Source organism: Trypanosoma equiperdum, assembly GCF_001457755.1.
Source record: "Trypanosoma equiperdum strain OVI genome assembly, contig: ctg_911, whole genome shotgun sequence".
Classification (NCBI taxonomy): Eukaryota; Euglenozoa; class Kinetoplastea; order Trypanosomatida; family Trypanosomatidae; genus Trypanosoma; species Trypanosoma equiperdum.
In genome coordinates, this window is record NW_027124878.1 from 32,194 (window position 1) to 50,340 (window position 18,147).

At 49.7% G+C, this 18,147-nt stretch overlaps 8 protein-coding genes across 8 annotated transcripts; all 8 read right to left on the bottom strand.

Moving 5' to 3' along the window:
* Positions 1-157: 157 nt before the first annotated feature.
* TEOVI_000450000 (protein of unknown function (DUF543), putative) lies at positions 158-457 on the bottom strand (the record flags this gene model as incomplete). Its single annotated transcript, XM_067227265.1, has 1 exon — positions 158-457. The coding sequence occupies one exon, from the start codon at positions 455-457 to the stop codon at positions 158-160; it is 300 nt and encodes a 99-aa protein (XP_067083366.1).
* A 556-nt stretch (positions 458-1,013) lies between these two features.
* On the bottom strand, positions 1,014-2,942 carry TEOVI_000450100 (uncharacterized protein; the record flags this gene model as incomplete). Its single annotated transcript, XM_067227266.1, has 1 exon — positions 1,014-2,942. The coding sequence occupies one exon, from the start codon at positions 2,940-2,942 to the stop codon at positions 1,014-1,016; it is 1,929 nt and encodes a 642-aa protein (XP_067083367.1).
* A 424-nt stretch (positions 2,943-3,366) lies between these two features.
* On the bottom strand, positions 3,367-4,635 carry TEOVI_000450200 (uncharacterized protein; the record flags this gene model as incomplete). Its single annotated transcript, XM_067227267.1, has 1 exon — positions 3,367-4,635. The coding sequence occupies one exon, from the start codon at positions 4,633-4,635 to the stop codon at positions 3,367-3,369; it is 1,269 nt and encodes a 422-aa protein (XP_067083368.1).
* An 887-nt stretch (positions 4,636-5,522) lies between these two features.
* TEOVI_000450300 (uncharacterized protein) lies at positions 5,523-5,987 on the bottom strand (the record flags this gene model as incomplete). Its single annotated transcript, XM_067227268.1, has 1 exon — positions 5,523-5,987. The coding sequence occupies one exon, from the start codon at positions 5,985-5,987 to the stop codon at positions 5,523-5,525; it is 465 nt and encodes a 154-aa protein (XP_067083369.1).
* A 985-nt stretch (positions 5,988-6,972) lies between these two features.
* TEOVI_000450400 (uncharacterized protein) lies at positions 6,973-8,460 on the bottom strand (the record flags this gene model as incomplete). Its single annotated transcript, XM_067227269.1, has 1 exon — positions 6,973-8,460. The coding sequence occupies one exon, from the start codon at positions 8,458-8,460 to the stop codon at positions 6,973-6,975; it is 1,488 nt and encodes a 495-aa protein (XP_067083370.1).
* A 1,232-nt stretch (positions 8,461-9,692) lies between these two features.
* TEOVI_000450500 (cyclic nucleotide-binding domain containing protein, putative) lies at positions 9,693-13,034 on the bottom strand (the record flags this gene model as incomplete). The annotated part of the gene is made up of 1 exon (XM_067227270.1): positions 9,693-13,034. The coding sequence occupies one exon, from the start codon at positions 13,032-13,034 to the stop codon at positions 9,693-9,695; it is 3,342 nt and encodes a 1,113-aa protein (XP_067083371.1).
* A 769-nt stretch (positions 13,035-13,803) lies between these two features.
* TEOVI_000450600 (proteasome regulatory non-ATP-ase subunit 3) lies at positions 13,804-14,808 on the bottom strand (the record flags this gene model as incomplete). Its single annotated transcript, XM_067227271.1, has 1 exon — positions 13,804-14,808. One exon carries the CDS (start codon positions 14,806-14,808, stop codon positions 13,804-13,806), a length of 1,005 nt encoding a protein of 334 aa, XP_067083372.1.
* A 656-nt stretch (positions 14,809-15,464) lies between these two features.
* TEOVI_000450700 (CBF/Mak21 family, putative) lies at positions 15,465-17,831 on the bottom strand (the record flags this gene model as incomplete). The annotated part of the gene is made up of 1 exon (XM_067227272.1): positions 15,465-17,831. The coding sequence occupies one exon, from the start codon at positions 17,829-17,831 to the stop codon at positions 15,465-15,467; it is 2,367 nt and encodes a 788-aa protein (XP_067083373.1).
* Between the last annotated feature and the right edge of the window lie 316 nt (positions 17,832-18,147).

Below are 18,147 nucleotides of genomic sequence, written 5' to 3' on the forward strand. Positions count from 1 at the left end.
CACGCACACACCACTCAACATGTGCGTCCCCCTCCCCTGCTCAATGGCCTCTTCACACTGACCTTCGCCTTGCATTACCCCCATAAGTCTGTTTGGCGTCCGACACATCGGAGTTACAAACAAAACTCGGATGTGAAACGTTCATACGTCGCTTTTCTTAATTGATTTTCGACTCCTTGGGTTTCAGTAGCTCGATATGTACTAAATGTCTTCTGTCAAACACAACATCGTGGTCAAAAAGATAGCGCGCCTCACCATAAGCAATACCTGAGCCGATACCGGTGGCGAACATGAGAATGGCTCCGCGGGCAGCTGCAGACCGAGCCAGCAGAAATGCAGGCAAGATGCTGTAGGCGAGTCCTAGTGTTGTCTTGCGAAAAAAATTCTCCAAACTATGATCCCACTTCTCCTCATTGCTTACCGGAGTTTTGGGTTGTGAAACTCGTTGCTCGCTCATCTGTTACTGGGCACGATTACACGTCCTTCGTTTTGATGTATATATATATATATATATGTGTGTGTGTATTTTTTTATTTTCCTCCTCGCTTTCACTAGAGCGCAGCCTTCAAAAATCCACACACAAACTTGGATAATGGTGCTACCTTGTCTCACCTCTTCCTAACCTCTGCTTTACCCACACCAGCAACCAACAGCAGGAAAAGAGGAAGTTACAAAAGTAAGAAGAAAAGGCAAGAAACGAGATGAAAACAGGACCTTGAAAGCGACTTATCAACATGACAACATGGTGAAATGACATCAACGTCGCATGTCGTGGCCTCCGTGTTGATGATGCTTCAACCCCGAGTTAGCCAATCGCCACCACCGTGGCACACAAGCACAGGCACAAACAAATGAACTGAGTGACAAGAAGAAAAGAACACGCAAAGGGAGTCGGCTGGGGAATAGTACGCTTATATGCCTTTTTTTAAACCCATGATACCCCTCCCTTCCTTCACATACCCACAAACTGAACATCATAAGTGATGTTCGCAACAAACGATACGGTTCAAGATTCAAGTTTGATTCCTCAGCGCGGACCCCTTTGCCTCTTGCGAAGCCACCAGTAACCTACCAAGGTATTTCCCCTTGTACTCCCCGTGTTTCTTCACAGCGTGTTGAATGATACTCTCCGCTTCACGAGGACGGTCGTACATCATGCAATACAACAGTGCTGTAATCTCTTCTGAGAGTTCGAGCTCCGTTTTGCTGACGGTGCGTGCGTATCCCAGCGCAAACAGACCCCCACGTGGACTCCCAGCATTTACGCATATGTAAATGAGAAGGCTCAGGATGCGTGGCGATAATGTCTTTTTCCGCAGTAACACTGTGGGGTCTTCATGATTTACACCACCTACCGAAGGGGTTGTTCCGGTCTGAAGTATTCTCGACTCCACACCCTCCTCCAAAAGGTCAGTGGCCCAACTAAGTGCTGATATCCAATGCACACCATTGGCAACACCGATTCCGTTAGGTTTTCCAGTGCGATTGTCGGGGGAAGTGCCGGCGACGACGGCTGAGGCTTTCGCGAGTGCCCGATTGTGCACCAGCACACACAATAGCGCTGCCTCAATCGCCTCTTCCGTTAGTTTGGTCCTCGATGGCACAATGTACTTTTGCAGAACATCCACCACCAGTGGTGCCTGATTTGCCCTCCGCATTTGGATTACAAGGTCGCTAGCCACGTCACAAGGAATTGCTGTCGGTGAGGTTGATTTAAATATTGATGCTGCGAGGTACCATGAGTTACTATCAGCGCACCTTTTCAACAAAGCTCCCACAACAACAGGATGGCGAATGGCAGCGGCCACAACGGCGCTTGAACTGTTCCGGTAGGCTGAGGTTGCCTCACTGAGGAACAGTGCCGCAGCCTCTGCAGATGGTAGCTTGTGAAGAATAGTTGTGATGAAGGGAATAGCGGTTTCTGGTTCGCTCTGAAGCAGGTTTACACCCTCCCTAATAATGCTGTTGCTCAACAGGGATTTGGCAACGTCCCCTCGCTCCATTCCATCCTGAGGCGGTGGGAGTTGGGGAGTCGAACGAGATCCCAAGACACCCTGCGACCCTTCCTGAACAGTCGCCGTAACTGTCTTCATCAGTGTAACAAAAGCTTCCCACGGAAGTTGTTGCACAGCAGTTGTGAGAGAAGCCGTCTTCTCCGTTGGTCGCAGTGTTGTACTTGCCACAAGGTGAGTGAGATAAGACCTGCACATTTCATTTGACAATGCCACCTGCCACGGCACAGCTGACACGACCTTGTTGATAACCGTCAATATGTGCTTCTGCTCCGGCGTAGGACCCTCGCTGCGGGGCAACAGAGCGTGGGCTGCCGCATCCACGGTTGAAGCGCTTGTTCCAACAGGTCTAAGACTTTGTATAGAGTCCGGAAGAACCTGAAGTGACTGCGCGTGAAATCTTCCGAGTAATGTCATCGCTTTTTCCCACGCAGCTGGTGTGGCGCAGCACCCCGCTGCATCAATTAACATCGGGAGCGTCAATTTGTCGTTCGCTTGACTCAACATTAACAACGATATGGCGGCAACCCATTGACGTGCTGGCGTGCAGAGCCGCAGCGCCGATAGCGTCATCCGGGTTGGCACAGCATTTCCGTGCGTGGCAATGGCCTCACTGTAAGTGCGCAGCGCAGCCGACCACGGAACAACGGAGCCAGCGCCGCACTGCCGTACGTGCCGGTTATGTAACAACATACGTGCCAGCAGCGCCCTATAGATCGTCACGTTGACGGCTTGTGTGTACCCCGCGGCAGCAACCAGTGCGACACCTTTTGACCATGTGACACTGCTAATAACCCGCGCAAACATATCATGGCGCCGCACAAAGAGCTCACGATGCTCGTGGTATAGGGGCGCCATGTGGGAGTCGGGACTGCGCTCCAACCGCCGCAAGAAGTCCGCAAAGGTGTAGCCGGAACTAGCAGACGGCATGGCTAAGTATGATGCTTCTGAGTGCGACGCTTAGAAAACGCCTACAAGCATATGCGCAATTAGTTGTTCACCCGAACACAATACAAAAAATAGAAAGTAAGAGAAATGCCAACAGGAGACAGTGTCACAACGGCAACAAAAAGGTCACGGCAAAAAGTGATAGAATAATCAACGACAACCTGAGACAACGGAGTTCAGGCGCACGTACGGATATAAATACGCACGAGCAGCCATTAGGGCAGCAATTCAAGGTAAAGTCATATCCACCCTGATATAGGGCATACAAAACGCCCTTCCCTCATATTACTCAACACTGTCGTGCAGGCCACTGTCCCCCTCCCGGGTCAACAGCTGCGATTATCAAGCCAAAAAAGACCCCCGTGCCACCCAAACAAACAGCGAAGAATGGGGAAGGGAGGCTGGGTTACCACACGCCATAGAACAAATCCCATTTGGGGATTAGCTCCCGCTCCCCGTCGCCTCGCCTAGCATTCACACACTCCCAAAACCGGCGGTGCTCACGCGCGGTAATGGCGAGATTAAACAACGAGAAAAACAACACGCCTAGCGGCGGTAAGCACGTCGCACACAACAACGGCACCACCTCACTGCCTACGGAAAACTCATCCCCTATTTCCCTTCCAGTGCCACCGGAGGGCAATGACCTATTGTAAACTATGAGGCAGATACTGATTGCATTGACGGCATACATCGCGACTTCGCACGCGTAGTGCGGCTCCTGCACATATTTAAAGAGTGCGATACGAGGAAAATGGTACAGCACCGCTGAACCGTCGCCGATTCTCCCTTCCTCGCTCACGCCCTTCGGTGTGGTCTTGCATCTGCCAACGGAACAGTGCTCCCCCTTAAGGACACTTGTGCCGACAGGTTTCCTCCGAAGCTCCGCCAGGACCCAGTGATGGTACACCTGTGTTACTTGAAAAACCGTATGCAGAACAAATAAGGCATCCACGGCCAACGCGAACGTAGGGAAAAAAGGTGATGCCTCCGTCATACCATTAACAACCCTCTGCCCACCAATCACTAGTGGCGACCGTTCTGTACAGGGGAGAATAACGCCGCTGGAACACGAGGCAAATACGTAGAAAGAGCATCCAGCAACGGCGGCGAAGCCAGTCACACAGTCATCGGACCCGCCCCTGAAGCGATGCAAAAAAAGGCACTCCAATAATCGGACGGTGCAGTGCATGAGAAAAGCAAGCAGCGGTCGACCGGCATAAGAAACCAGGAAGGCGACAGCTGAGTGATTGAGGCCGTCAGAATATACTGTCATCCCCTCCACAATGGGAGAACAATGGCCGCCATCCATCAGAATGAGTATCAAAACGATGGAAACAATACCTGCAACATAAAAAGCGCAGAAGCTAAGCTTTCTGCTAACTCGTATACGACACAAGATCGAACCCTCAAGAATGGCAGTACAGTGAAAGACGGCCCGCGATAGTCTCTCAGACTTCCACATGCCCACTGTGCGCTTTGCATAATCCCGAGATGACTGAATCCAAGAGGCAAAGCCACTGCAAATACTCTCGGACGTAACACAGCGACCACCGTAGCGCACGATTACGCTGAAGCGCGGCAAAGCAACGCGAAGAAGAAGGACCAAATGGGAAGCCACCCAGTAGAAACAGGTCAACACCGCAACCGCAGGGCAGCCGATTAATTCCATCATTCACTGATTCCGTAACAACTACTTCGGTGGCCCTAAACGAACGGTATCTCACTTTGTCACGCCTGAAAAGACACACAACACAGTTCGTCTCCCTACCTTTATAATTTTCCAGTCATACCAGCTTAAAGAGGTGCGAGACAATACAGCGCATTCGCACACAAGAAAAAGAAAGGTTGAGGAAAGAAGAAGAAGAAAGGGTCAAAAAGGTTGTCGCGGCACTGCGTTTATGAAAGGTACCGACACACCACCAACAACCGTCTCACGTGGGGCCTTCCCCCAGCACGTGATATTGAGCGGATGAGAAGAAACTTTAAAAAAAACAATAATAATAACAATAATACTGACAGCACAAGAGGGGAAAAGAGGGGAAGAACAACGACATAAACGTGTACGCTTACTCGCTCCATTGCTTGCAGCCACAAACAGGCGAAGCTGTACCCGTACTACTACGACGCCAATGATTGTGTACAACCGTGACAACAAGCAAGTACGATAAAATAAAATAAAAAACACGGGATTACCGCAGCCATAGCTAACAACAACACAAGGGTGATCCTACGCACGTGCCCTCTTACTGTTAAAAGCAACGCCGCCACATAAGTAGCAGGTCACTTGCAGAAATGGGGAAAGAAAGGTAATGTCATGTCACAATCACTAAATTAACGCCGACCCTACTACCACACCGACAACTGTTGACTGCTTACCACCTCTCGCAACGTCGGAGAAATCAAAGATACGCCCCCACACCAAAACTTTCAAAAAAAGTTTCATCTGCTATCCTAAAAAAAAAAAAATATGCGACACCCACAATAATCACGAAACCATGGCATGTACACATATATGTCTCCCACCACCGCCATTTCAAAATATGCCGTTTCATTCTCGGATTAGTGATGTGCATGTACCTCACGACGGCGTATGTCGGGCTCCGGATCACCGGGCTCCCATAAGTAACTTGCCAAGAAGTTCGTCCCGCCCCAGCGGACTTCTAACTTATTCTCCGCTATTTCCTGCCGCAGTTTCTCATACTTGATGGCGTGATCTGGGTCATCCAGGTCCATTTGTCTAAAAAAGAAGTTAGAGTACATCGGCCGCTTGCCGACGTTGCCGACACGTGTGCGCTGGGCGAACGTGACATCAAATATCCAGTACAGAGCGATTGGTAACACAAGGCCGTAGAAAAAAAGAATTTGCCCTTTGGCGTCCTTCACCTTACCGAAAGGCTGTCCCCACCAGCCGGGGTTGATAGCGATGGGATAAAATGCAGGTACATTACCGTCACCGTGTTGACCAGGTACTCGAGCGTATTTACGGCAGACGCGATTCATCATCGAGTTACGCCGCGACTGCATCTCAGAAAAGAGTCACTCGACCTCTTATTAGTTCGCCACCGCTTAGTGTTTTTTTTTTTTGCTTGCACCTGCAGTTGTTACTCCCCGCGGTCAACCCTTACAACCCACAAAATCGGGCACGCTTATCCTCCTTGTCCCCTAACAAACGAATACAACCTTACTTCCTATTCCAGACAATAATGGCTTCACACCCGGTGCCCAATATCTTTTCTAGAGGCGGATGCTTGATTTAGAGGAAGCAAGAAAGAAGATCATTGCAAACGAGAGACTGGTCGTCGTCTCAAACATTCCAAAAAATTCAGACACAATAAAAACACAAGAAGGGATGGAAACCGATAGGATATACCTGAGGTCTCACCCATATGGTAAGCAGGGGCAAGAAACAAATAAATAAAGTAAATCTCTTGCAACGAAAGGAACGAAGGCGAAACGAAATAGGGTCGAATATGAATGCGGGTGCACGACATATAACCCCCGGAGGAGAGAAAGATAAGCAAACACCCTATGACATAACATAACATAATATATATGGAAATTTGTGCACGTACGAGCGGAACCAAAAGGACGAACACGCGGTCCCAGAAACAGTTAATCATCCCTATATATATATATATATATGCACACACACAAAGGTATGTATGTATGTGTATAGTAAACAGAAAGGGGGGAAAAGTTTAAGGGGGACGGGCTCCGCGACAAAATGCGGTGCCACTTGTGTCACACTCTACAACGTGCCCCGATGCCGTACTTCGCCATATAAAAATGAAAAAAATCTACAAAAATAAATCGGGGAGAAGTGATAGGAAGTAAGCTCGTATACTAGACATTGGATCTTCAAGGCGACAACCGTCTCAAAACAAAGAACAAAAACCGTGAAGTACCCAAACACCAGCGGGTGGATCAGCAACACCCGCTACACACACACTGAAAGAACAGGGGGGGGGAGGAGAAACAGCAGATACGAAAATTTAAAAAAAAAATACTCTTACTGTGGTCTGGGTGTCGTGTTCCTTGTGCTGGTCATATCCACTTCGAACGACACATCACGCACGGCCGTAGAGGGTACGCTGATAGGATCGTGACAAGAGGTTGCAGGTGAATTATGCCTAGCCGCAGCAGAATACCCATGAACCGAAGATGAAAAGGATCCCGGTGGGAACCCGTTAGTTTGGGGAATAGAGGAATCCGCAATGACTGATGGTCTGCTGGCATTCACGCCGCTGACCGACAGGTGTGGTGAGCACGGTTGGAGGCTCCCACCGCTGCACGAGGCATGAAACCCTGTACTGACGCTGCTATTGCACGAGGCCCGCTGAATGTGGAACCGAACTCGTTCATCCACTACTTGGGTCATTTCCCCAATAACGTCCTTTAAGAATTCATCGAGCTTTGCTATAGTTTGAGTCTCAGTCCGTCTAGAGTGCTTTTGCAGCTTCGGCCTCACGACTTCCTCCACAAATGTGCGAAGGGCTCGTTCAGGAAAGTCCACGCAAACCTGATGGTGAGACACAGGGTGGGTGCCATGTTGCGGCAACGCGATGCCTGGGCCGTTACCCTGGCGTTCTATCTCCCGCCGCCTGTCTGTAGCCTGTTGAAGCAGAAGGCGTTTAATCATCGTAAGATCCTCACGCTGATGATTCATTGTTTGAGTTAGAGATGCGACCGCCTGCTCTAGTGCACACAACCGTTCGTTGAAACCACCTGGAAAGTCACTGGAAGCTTGAAAACCACTTCCAGAGTCTAGATGGCACTGCCTCGCGCTATCTGTTCCGCACCGCGGTGTTATATTATTCGCGTGTTGGGACGACGATTGAAAGGTAACATCCTCTTCCCCCTGGGGACGTATGACGGCATCCGGTTCCTTGGGAACGTAAAGTAGCATGTTTTTTTTTGAAGCTACTGTCTTGATGGGATGTAATGATCGTATGTCCTGACCTAACTCTTGAAGGAGAACGCTCATTTTACCCGAAGACAAGTTTCTCGGATCGGCCATTGATTTATCCCTCTCTTCGCCGCGGAGTATGCGGAATCGACTTCCGGGGTCATCAGCGAAGAGTACCAAATTATTCAAGTAAGTTGGCCCCGGCCCGAAGGTTTCAACTATCTTCATGCGTACATATAAGTGATTGGCGGGGATGGGACTTGGCAATTTCCAAATCTGCGTGCCAGCCCCGGCAACTGCCTGACACACGATTTGTGCCACCATTTCATCAGGAGACTCACCCGTCGCCACCTCCACAGTTTTGGGGTTGGTGACGTAATCGTGCCAAACGTGCCATCCAACATAATTTAGTGGTGGATGGGGATTCGCTAACCTCAGCGTTACGTGCTGCGGAGCATCTCCCGTTATCCAAAGTAATTCTTCACGGTCCACAAGAAGATTCGTGGCGGAACTAGCGACATGTGCAGCCTCGTGGGAAACCTCCACAACCTTTGTGCCCTTTTCCGCCAGGGCCCAGTTGAGGTCCTGCATCTACTACTAAATGCTCAACAGCAACTAAGTTTAAAAAAATCCCACAAACTCTATGTAAGGGAAAGATATGTGAGTAAAAGTATATATCTGCCAATTTATACGTAAGGAACCCCCTTCTTCCCAGTCTTCCTACACTATAATGTGTTAAAAAGCAGCGAAGCGCAATGTTGATATCCTGATGATGGGTACTGGTTTAAGGATCGTTTAGACCATGTGTGTGTGGCCCTTAATGAAGCACATAGTCCACCACCAAAGAAATACTCTACTAAAGACAACACCAGCAATTTAGGAAGAGTCGTGATGGGGGAAGGAGGGAGGGAGGGAGGAAATAAACTTTAAAAATTCTCTCCCACACACACACACTGAATCAGTGAAAGGTTTTCTTCTTGTGAGGGGACCGCTCACCCCCAACGTATCACTACATATATGCCACAGAGAGCACTTCTGCGTGCGTGAGCGCAAGTGTGCTCGTTTACGCACACGCAACTGCTGAAAAGCCAATGCATAACACAGGAAAGGGGAGAAGGGGCCAACGTATACATATTAAGTAGTATATCGACAAACGGAGGTTGAAAGGCGCTCACGAATACAAATGTATATATGCGTGAAGCCACTGTTATCATATTCTTTTCATCTTCCTCTTTTTTCTTTTATTGATTTTTTTTTTTGAGGGGGAGAAGGGGATACAAACACACGACTCCAACCTCATTTCTTTCGCACTCTAATTCGACATTTACATGAAACACACGGTCAATGCAGTAACCTTGTGCCGCTTATCAAATCGTCATCGACACCATCATCTGCCTCTCTCTCTTTTTCCGCCAAAGAAAAAAAAGTTACAAAAGAAGAGGCCAAATACTAATAAATACCAAAAAAAAGGGTGTTCACCGTTGCACATTTTGTGGAAAGGGGGAAAAGGTGCCAACCATATCACAGCTAAAAACAAAAACCGATATCAGCAACAGTAAAAAAAAAAAGTGAACAATGCATGCACCCGCATGTGAGAAATTCGGCACAGGTAAGGGGGGAAAAGGCAAACACCTAAAATGAAAGGCAAGGAGAGCGCATGGGGAGAGGAGAAAAGAGCAGTGGCAACACGATGGACGAACATAATGCACACCCATCGCCCTATGAACATCTACAGGAAATGTTGCGAGGCATTTCCTCCACTGGCCCACTCACTCCCCACCAGCTGCGGCCTACTCATATCCACAACCACACCCCTTCATTTGCTAAGAGCTGTATGCATGCCGGCCAGGCGTTGGCAGTACCGCACCAATGTGAGCTGCTGTGGACCCACCATGACGAGAGGAACGGGACCTTGCAGTTGTACATGGGGAGACCGAGAGGTACGTTGGGTCCTCACAGGCTTTGCTATTTGCTAGCGAAGTAAAATAAACAACTTGTGACTGCAGCACATCCCTATAACCCTTCTCACGCATAACCATGTGGGAGGTGTTAGGGACCAAATGAGGCGGATCCACCTTGTTGTTCGCGTTGTCCAGGGTTCCCGGAAGGGGTGCAAACGTGGGTACCATCGGAAACCACCGCTTCCTCCTTCCAGCCAACACCGGCCATGCAGAAGCTGTTATGGGCAGCGTCGGCAGACAACTATGACTTCGTCGCTTGTCAGCTTCTATGAGAGGCGACTCACGTACAATTCCTTTTTGTGGTTTCTCTCCAGCATACATGGCTCGCAGTTCCGGTGTGATCTTTGGGGGTTCCTCAGTCACTTTCTTGGAAAACCGTTGGAACAACAGCAACGAGGCCGGCACTGCCTTGGATTTGCGAGGTTCAACAGGCGCCGACTCAGCCGCGGTTACCTGTGCCAATTGTTTGCGGGTCTTCGGAACCGTGGGGACCTTTGTGTCTACTGCAGCCGGTTTAGGTGACATGGTTTTGGGATCCCTGTTGGATGTCAGCGCAGAAGGCGGAGGCTTCACGGTGCTGATGTCAACGGAGAAAAATGACGACGACCTCGTCGTAAAACTGGATTGTGAATTTGCAGCATCAGCCTGCTGCCGCCCAATTTTGCTTGTGGTTCCGGCGGTGGAGCGGTCGTGCGAGGCTCCACTTCCTCCAACATTACGCGGTGAACGAAGGGGGGCCCTGTCAACATTCAAACCGGGTTTCGTTAGCCGCTTTTCGATTGGGGTGTAGATGCTCATTGGTGGAAGCTTCACCTTCGGCGGGGTGGGAAGATCGAGCTCCCGCATTTGCACTTCACCAATGCAACGAAGAATAGAATTTTGAGCCGCCTTGGGGAAAGTGTTGAACTCCGTCCTTATGGCCAGTGTCGGTATGGCCCAGAGTTCCACCGTTGTCGTCGTCTCCCAACCGGTAGGCCACTTCTCCAGTAGAAGGCCTTCCCATCCGCCACCGATGGTGCAGATAATATTCCTCTCCGGGTTTAATGGAAGTGGCGGTGTTATTTCCTGCCGCTCATCGGGATAAATTGTAGCCTTCAGCAGTTCGGTATTCTCTTCAAAACTCCATTGAACTGCATTATCGTCGGTGTATTTGCAAACGAGTGATGCAACAGACCTGTTTCCTTTCCGCGGACGGCCTTCCTTCAGCGGCGATACAGGTTGCTGGGCCGTTTTCTGAGCCTTAGAGTTTCTTTCACGTGGGGAGGGCACACGTTTGGTGACCTTTTCCTTTCGCTGCTTCCCCGCGGCCTCTTCCTCTACAGACTCGCTTTCCGTGGGAGGTAATGAGGGGGGTTGCGTTGGCACATGATCAAATTGACGCGGGTCCCGTACATCGCCCTTCGTTAACACATAAATCTCCCGGATGACGCGAGCTGGCTCACACACAGCAACGTACCGCTCGAGCACACGCGGTTCCGCAGCGTGAATGATGGTATTAAGATTTTGTCGTGGCATCTCCCCCAACATGGGAACTTGCCTGAGTGCCTCGGGAGCAATTCGCATCCACTGCTGCAGTTGTTCCTTGTACTTTTGCCGAAGCCTAATGAGTAGACTAGCGTCATCCAGTAGCATATTCACAAAGCTGTCGCTATTGATCTTGAAAAAGAGAGCAGCACGACTGGCAACAGTGCAGCGGTAGCGCAGTGGACCCGGCAATATGTGCGGCTCCTCTCCCAATAGCAGGAACCGCGTGCTCAGTGCGAAGTTATTGTTCGGCTCGTTCGGTGCCAGAACCTGCCGAGTGCCGCTTTCGTACTTCATGTCTGGACCAAGTTGCTCGCGCAGGACATACCCCTCAATGAGGCAAAACACATCGCCGGGAGGATCTCCCTGCTCAAAGAGCACATCTCCTTGTAAAAGCACCAATGGTGTGAACCCCTTAATGTATTCGTTGACCTGTCCTGCAAGCTGCTCACTTTTACGGTATATGGGAACGCGCGCTATGCACTGGGGTAGAGGGTGTAACCTTTTTAGGCGCACCATCTCGTGGTCGCGTAACGCACCAAGGAATGTTTCCTTCATACTGCTGTCAGCGTACTGAGAAAACAACTCTTCAAACTTTTCTCTAGTAATAACATACACCACACAGGTAGATATGGCTCTATATACATCTGTGAATATCGCTTTACCACCAAATAGCCCACCGAATGTTTCACCTGGTTGGAGACGTCGGCGTCGCACCTTTCCACCTGTCTCCGATGCTGGGGTGATGGCATCGCACTTGCCGGAGACGAGAATATATAAAGCGTTCTGCTCCGGATTCCCGCTGCTTGCTATTGCTTGGCCGCAGCTGTAGCGGTATTTCAAAACAGTCTCCGTAAGTGCTTCACAGAACTTTACGTTTCTCAAGGTCTTTAGGATGGGCACGGTGTCGTAGAGGTACGTGCCTTGCAATAAATCAGTCGAATCTCTACTCACTAGCTCAGGCTTTTGAACACAGACCCTCCGCGTAAACCGTCCTGACAAATTCATTCTACCACGTCTCCGGAGAATCACGGGAAGAAGGTGCACCTCAAGAACTGATCTCAGTTTGTTTCGGCGAAATGCTTCCATCCACGCGCGGTGCGCTAAAAAGTTTGTAATTATGACCTGCCACATGCAAGCACGCTTGAGACTAGTGGCGATTGCCATCACATTGGCGGACGTCCGACTGTGCTCACCACTTTCAGCCAAGTTTACGCAACTCTCCCCCAGAGGTTCATCGTCGGTAGCAACCCCAGAGGGACTGCCTGCATCTTGCCGAAGACTCACGGATGGCTCTGTTCCCCCCAGCGAGCTTGGAGGCCGTGTTGTGTTTAAAAACGCCGTTCCCTCAACGGTCATGAGTGGGTACGATCTAACCATGACAGCAGCGAGTTCGTAAGATTCTGTATTGCCCCCCCTCGCACGACTGCCACTTCGGATAGAGGTGTGAGACGCATTTCCCGCCGAACGTGTCAAAATGCTGAGGTCTACGCCGCTCAAGCTTTTGGCAAATGAAACAGACATGCATTTATCCGGAAGATTACCCGAGAGCGACTTCTGTGCGCAGTCATCACCAGGTTGCAGCGGTCCCGTAACATCAAGTTCAGAGACGTGCATAACCTCCGGCACCGGAAGGGTCATAGGAACAAGGTCCTGTCCCTCACCCATGGAGTCGCTCATCGCCCACTGATCTATCTATATTCGCCCCAATAAGGAGACTTGTTTGCACACAGTCTGTGGTATCCCGAAACGACTGCGTGAATATATATGTATAAGTGTGTGTCAGAAAGAGTAGGGAAAGGGGTGAGATAAAAGAAAAATAGAAAAGAAAATTAAACGAGAATAGTACCGCTGCATCTGTCGAACAATGCAATTTAACTTGAATCCCGTGCTACAGGGGAAATGAGAATCCCATTCGTGTGAGGAACAAAGGTAAGAATCGACAAATAGAGAGGAGTGCAGACTTCCTGAGATTTGCGTCACTCAAAGTACACCGTGGGTAGTTAATGGGAGGTAGCAACAAAAGGAAATTTACACATAAGAACGCATTGACGCTGACGCATGTCTGCTCAACTGTATGCCTACACATGCTAAGTGGTGACAGCTCAAATTCGTTTGACAGCCTTTTGTCAGTGCTCAGTGCACAGCAGCCCTCCCTTCGATGTAATGACTAAGCGGGAGATGCACCTCAACTCTTGGTGAAAATCCTGAAACCACCTTCTGGTTTTTCTTCTGCGCGCTCAAAAAAAGTCTTGTGATCTCATATGGACATTACCTTTAGCACGACGAGTTACACCTCACAACTAGTACCTAGAGGCCCCGACCCAACGATCTGTGTGGCAAACCACCTTTGCAACGTTTCATTCTCTTTCCTTGTTTTCTCCTATCCATACACATCCCTTTACCTTTTCTTTCTCCCTCCAGTCCTGCGCCACTCCGCTGTTAGCGGTTACGGTAGGCCGTCTTCGAAGTCAGCACCACCAAGTTCCTCATCCTCTATGGCCCTTAGGAGACTGTCCATTTCCTCACGATCCACCTTGCGTCGCTCCTCCTCCAAATCCGGGTCCGCAGCAGAGTACCGCATAGACCGTTTCACTTCGTTGTGGGTGGCATTCAGGAATTGTATGCGACGCTGAAGGGCAAGAAGTGGCTCGGAGGTAGAGTACACGTCCACCGTTTCGCTGCTGATTAGGTGCCGTTGCTCGTGATCAATAACAGCATCTATTACACCGCTTCGAATAGCCTTTGCAATGATGTATTCTGCATCATCTGGGTTCTCCATAGATAGCTTGGCACAGACGTCGGGAATACTAATGCGGCTGTATGCCTGACAGATACGGCGGAGACCTGTACGGATCACGTGCTGCCTCACGCGCAGTATGAGAGAGTACGTACGATCGTGCTCAAAGATGGCCTTATGCTGCTGAAGAATGGACATGAAACGACCTAACTGTCCGAAACGCACGCAAGATGTGAGTTGTAGGTAGGGAGATAGACACTCACGCATATCCTTCTGGAGAAAGTCAGAGCGCGGCGGGATCTCACCAAGGAGTAACTGGACAACAAGGGACAACTTGGTTGCTGCAACGCGAAAGCCAGATGCCCGTTCCGGGGCCTTACGCAGGGCGTATTGAAGGAACTGGTCGGCTTCAACGTATCCTAACCGCAGTGCATGGGTCAAGCCAACGTAATAAAAGTAACGTGCGGCCTGGTTATTAGAGCGATGAGGAAGACTAATCTCGCATGTGGCAATGACACGCTCTGCCAGGTCGTGTTGATGGTTGAGTGTCAGCAGTGCCAGAATATCATTGAGCAACATCTCCTGTCCAACTTCATCATGGCGAACGCAAAGAGCTCGGTAAAGGCTCATGAGACGTCCAAGCAACTCGTCATTTCCTTTGCTTCCGGACTGTTGCAGTTGCTGCTTCAGGGTAAGCTCACCGGTCGTTTGCATCACTCCTGAAGATCCGTATTCGGTTTCTTCGTTACTCGAGACGAAAAAGCGAGAAAACAAGCTATACAAAAAAAAACGCGAGGGGAATAAAGAAAAAACGGAAGCAAAATATAGTTTGTTTGGATGCGGGTCACTAAATCCGAAAATTGAAAAAAAAATAAGAGGCGAAAGTGAGATAAGGACAGATACATGGGGTAAAATTAAAGTGTGGATTTACCCGCTTTCGGGTGCACACGAATATGCCACAGCGCATGACAATGAGACTTAATCGTAGGTGAAGGGTAACTTATTTTTTAACAATTAGATATTCAACACTAATTTTGCATGCGTTACCAACTTAACCGATCAACTAGGCAATATCTCTTTATGTTTACTCTCTTGTGAGAATTTTTTCTCTTAAAATTACTTGGCCTTTCATGCCTCCTAAAAATGGAGTCTTTACCACACCTAACCCCAACCACCCGCATCGAACTAGTATTGTAACCCCCGAGAGACCACGGAACCACAAAAGTCACAGCGACGAGGAAAGTGGAGGAAAGTTAGCCTAATGAATGAGGCACCTTCACCCAAAACGACTGCATTGGCGACACTGCAGCAGCGCTTTCGCAGCCGCTTCCTCTTCCTCAGCCCCTCCAATTTTCCCTCTGCATTCGTATTTACCGCCTTCTGCTCACAAAGGACCTTCGGTTTGGTCCTTTAGTACCTGCTGCCGACGTCACTCGCTCCAACCAAGCCTCTTCACGCCTCCGCTTCTTAGACGCAACGTTACGGTGAGCCTCCAGCATCTCTGCAAGGTCCTCTCCATCATCAACATCAGCATTTTCCCGACGACTAAGCGCCAAACCCACGCCATCATCGTCCCTTTCATTACCGTCATCCCCATCCTCATCATCGTCCATCATTACTCCCTCATCCCCGCTTCCCCACTCCAAGTCGCCTTCACTACCTTCCATATCGAAAAAATTATCCTCGCCGCCTTCAACCTCTTCGCTACCAATGGCCTCCACACACTCGTCGAGCACAGCTCCTTCCTTAAGTTTCTCTTTCAACCGTTCCTTCTTCTTCTTTGCACGCTTATTCTTTTTCTTGGATACTGCTGGATCCCCAAGCACGCCAGAAGGTCCAAAAAGTGATGCGTCCACATCCGACACGCGGAGTGCCACGTCCGCCTCGCCACTCGCGTCACCCCACGTGGACCGCACCCGGGAAAGGCCATCAATGAAGCGTTGACGTTGCACGGCGTAGCGGTGAAGAAATAACGCCGACACATCAACTTGTTGGACGCTTGAGTTGATAAAAAAAGGATCCGATGCGCTGGGGAGGTTCGCCCGGTGAGTTGCGCGACGGAACACTGAGGACCCCGCCTTACCTACGGCTTCGGCCGCGGCTACGTCGCTGTCTATCCCATGCTGGGTGTGGGCCTTCGCATCCACAAACATTTGCAGGAAGTTTATTAGTGTGAGCTCATCTAGAGGGTGGCTGTCAAAAATAATTTCCTCACCGAAAAGTAACATCACAGCCAACTGTACTACGGAGGGATGCGAATGGCGCGCCAGGACACCCAGTGTGTACAAGCACTCGTTCTTTGCCCGCGCATACTGCGGTTCGCGATGTTTCACGTCATAACGCTCCTCTGCTGGTACGACCGGCGGTCTGCGGGATCCCAAGATTACTGAGCGGAGACGAGGGTGAGCTTGCAGCACGTCACCAACCAACAAAAGAATGGCGCATATCATTGATTCATGGAAAAACAATGCCCGCTGGAGAAGGCGATGAATGAATGCTGCTATTCTGTCGTCATTAGTGTCCAAGCGCACTGCTTTATGCAGCATCGAGAAGAAACCCGTTATGTGAGCAGAGTGAGATACCTGCTTTGGTGAAATGAGCAGTAGCTTGTACAGAGCCCTGTACCAACGGTTACGAAACTCCTCCGTAGCGCTTTTCCCAAGTGCGACAAGCTGCAGTAAGGACATCGTAGTGACACGCTGTGTAAAGTTCCCGGTGTTAGCGATGACAAATAGTGCGTTAAGGTGCTCCTCTAGCGAGGCAACATCTGTGCCAGCATAAGGAAAGGCACGCCGAAGGCCAACGATGGTAGCTGTCGTCACGGAGAGATCCACAGAACCACTGATTGCCAGCTGACGGAAAATGGAAAGATATGTTTGGATAGCTTTTAAGGCAAGTTTCCGTTCATCCTTATTGTAAACGAACTGATTCATAACGTTGGTTGCATATTTCATTGTGGATTTGGGGCAGTTCTTCATAAAAATTACCTTCTCAAGTTCGACAAAGAGTACCCCCTGATGAATGGAAGAGTCACGCAGAAGGGCAAGCAGGTGATGGTAGGCATTGTGCGCAACACGTGCCGCCGGATCTCCCAACTTATCCACCATTAATGCCATCGCTACGTGGCGGCTCTCGGCAACGTTACATATAAGCTTTCCAACCACATCTAACCATGCTTCGCGACGCTGCTGCAGACGATCCTTCAGCATCGCCTCTGCGAGCGAAAGAAACTGCGCATATGTGCGCTTCAGGTAATCCTCGAGATACCAATATACAAGAACAACTTTCCTATCCGCGGGGTTCGCTGGCAGCGTGGCAAAGAACTGGGAAAAAAACCGCTTCAGTGGCCGCCGGGGCATTAGCTTCGTCCAAATGACTGCAAGTGCTTTCAGTGCGGCCTCGTAGTGGTGGGTATCCGTACGAGCGGTGTCAAACAGAAGATTAAAACCTTCAAGAAAGAACATAAAGTCCGTGTCACTCAACTTTACGGCAGCAGAAGCGATTTTGTCCGAAGTTGTACCGCGTGAGATAAACTGTGTGTTGTACCACCGCCCCTTGTCTGAGTGACCCCTGTTGGTAGCTTGGTTGAGTATATCCCGCGCTTCACTGAACATGGCATCCATCTCCTCCTTCGTTGTGGTGTCGTTGGCCACTTCCTTCAGGCTGCATACCCGTAGAGGGAGTGGCCGCTCATACCATCGTTTTCCCAGATCCAATACCTCCTCTTCTCGAGTCATTTTTTAAGGGATGTTTATATGCCTATTTTAGGTATCTGTGCGTAACTAACGATGAACCTATATAAGGAAAAGCTGGTGGCCCTCTAAATGTTTGGGAGTCCCTTTTTTTCTCGCTGCTTGTTCGTAAACTGTGAGGTGCGCTCCCTTCAAGCAGCACCTGTACTCCTGACTCACCTTTTGTCGGTGCCACACCTAGAAGGGTTGGACAGCGGACTATGGGAACACTGGTGGGAAGGAAAAAACGTAAAGTACAGCAACAGCATTAAGGGGAGCAACGCCGGACAAATGCATATATATATATATATATATATATATA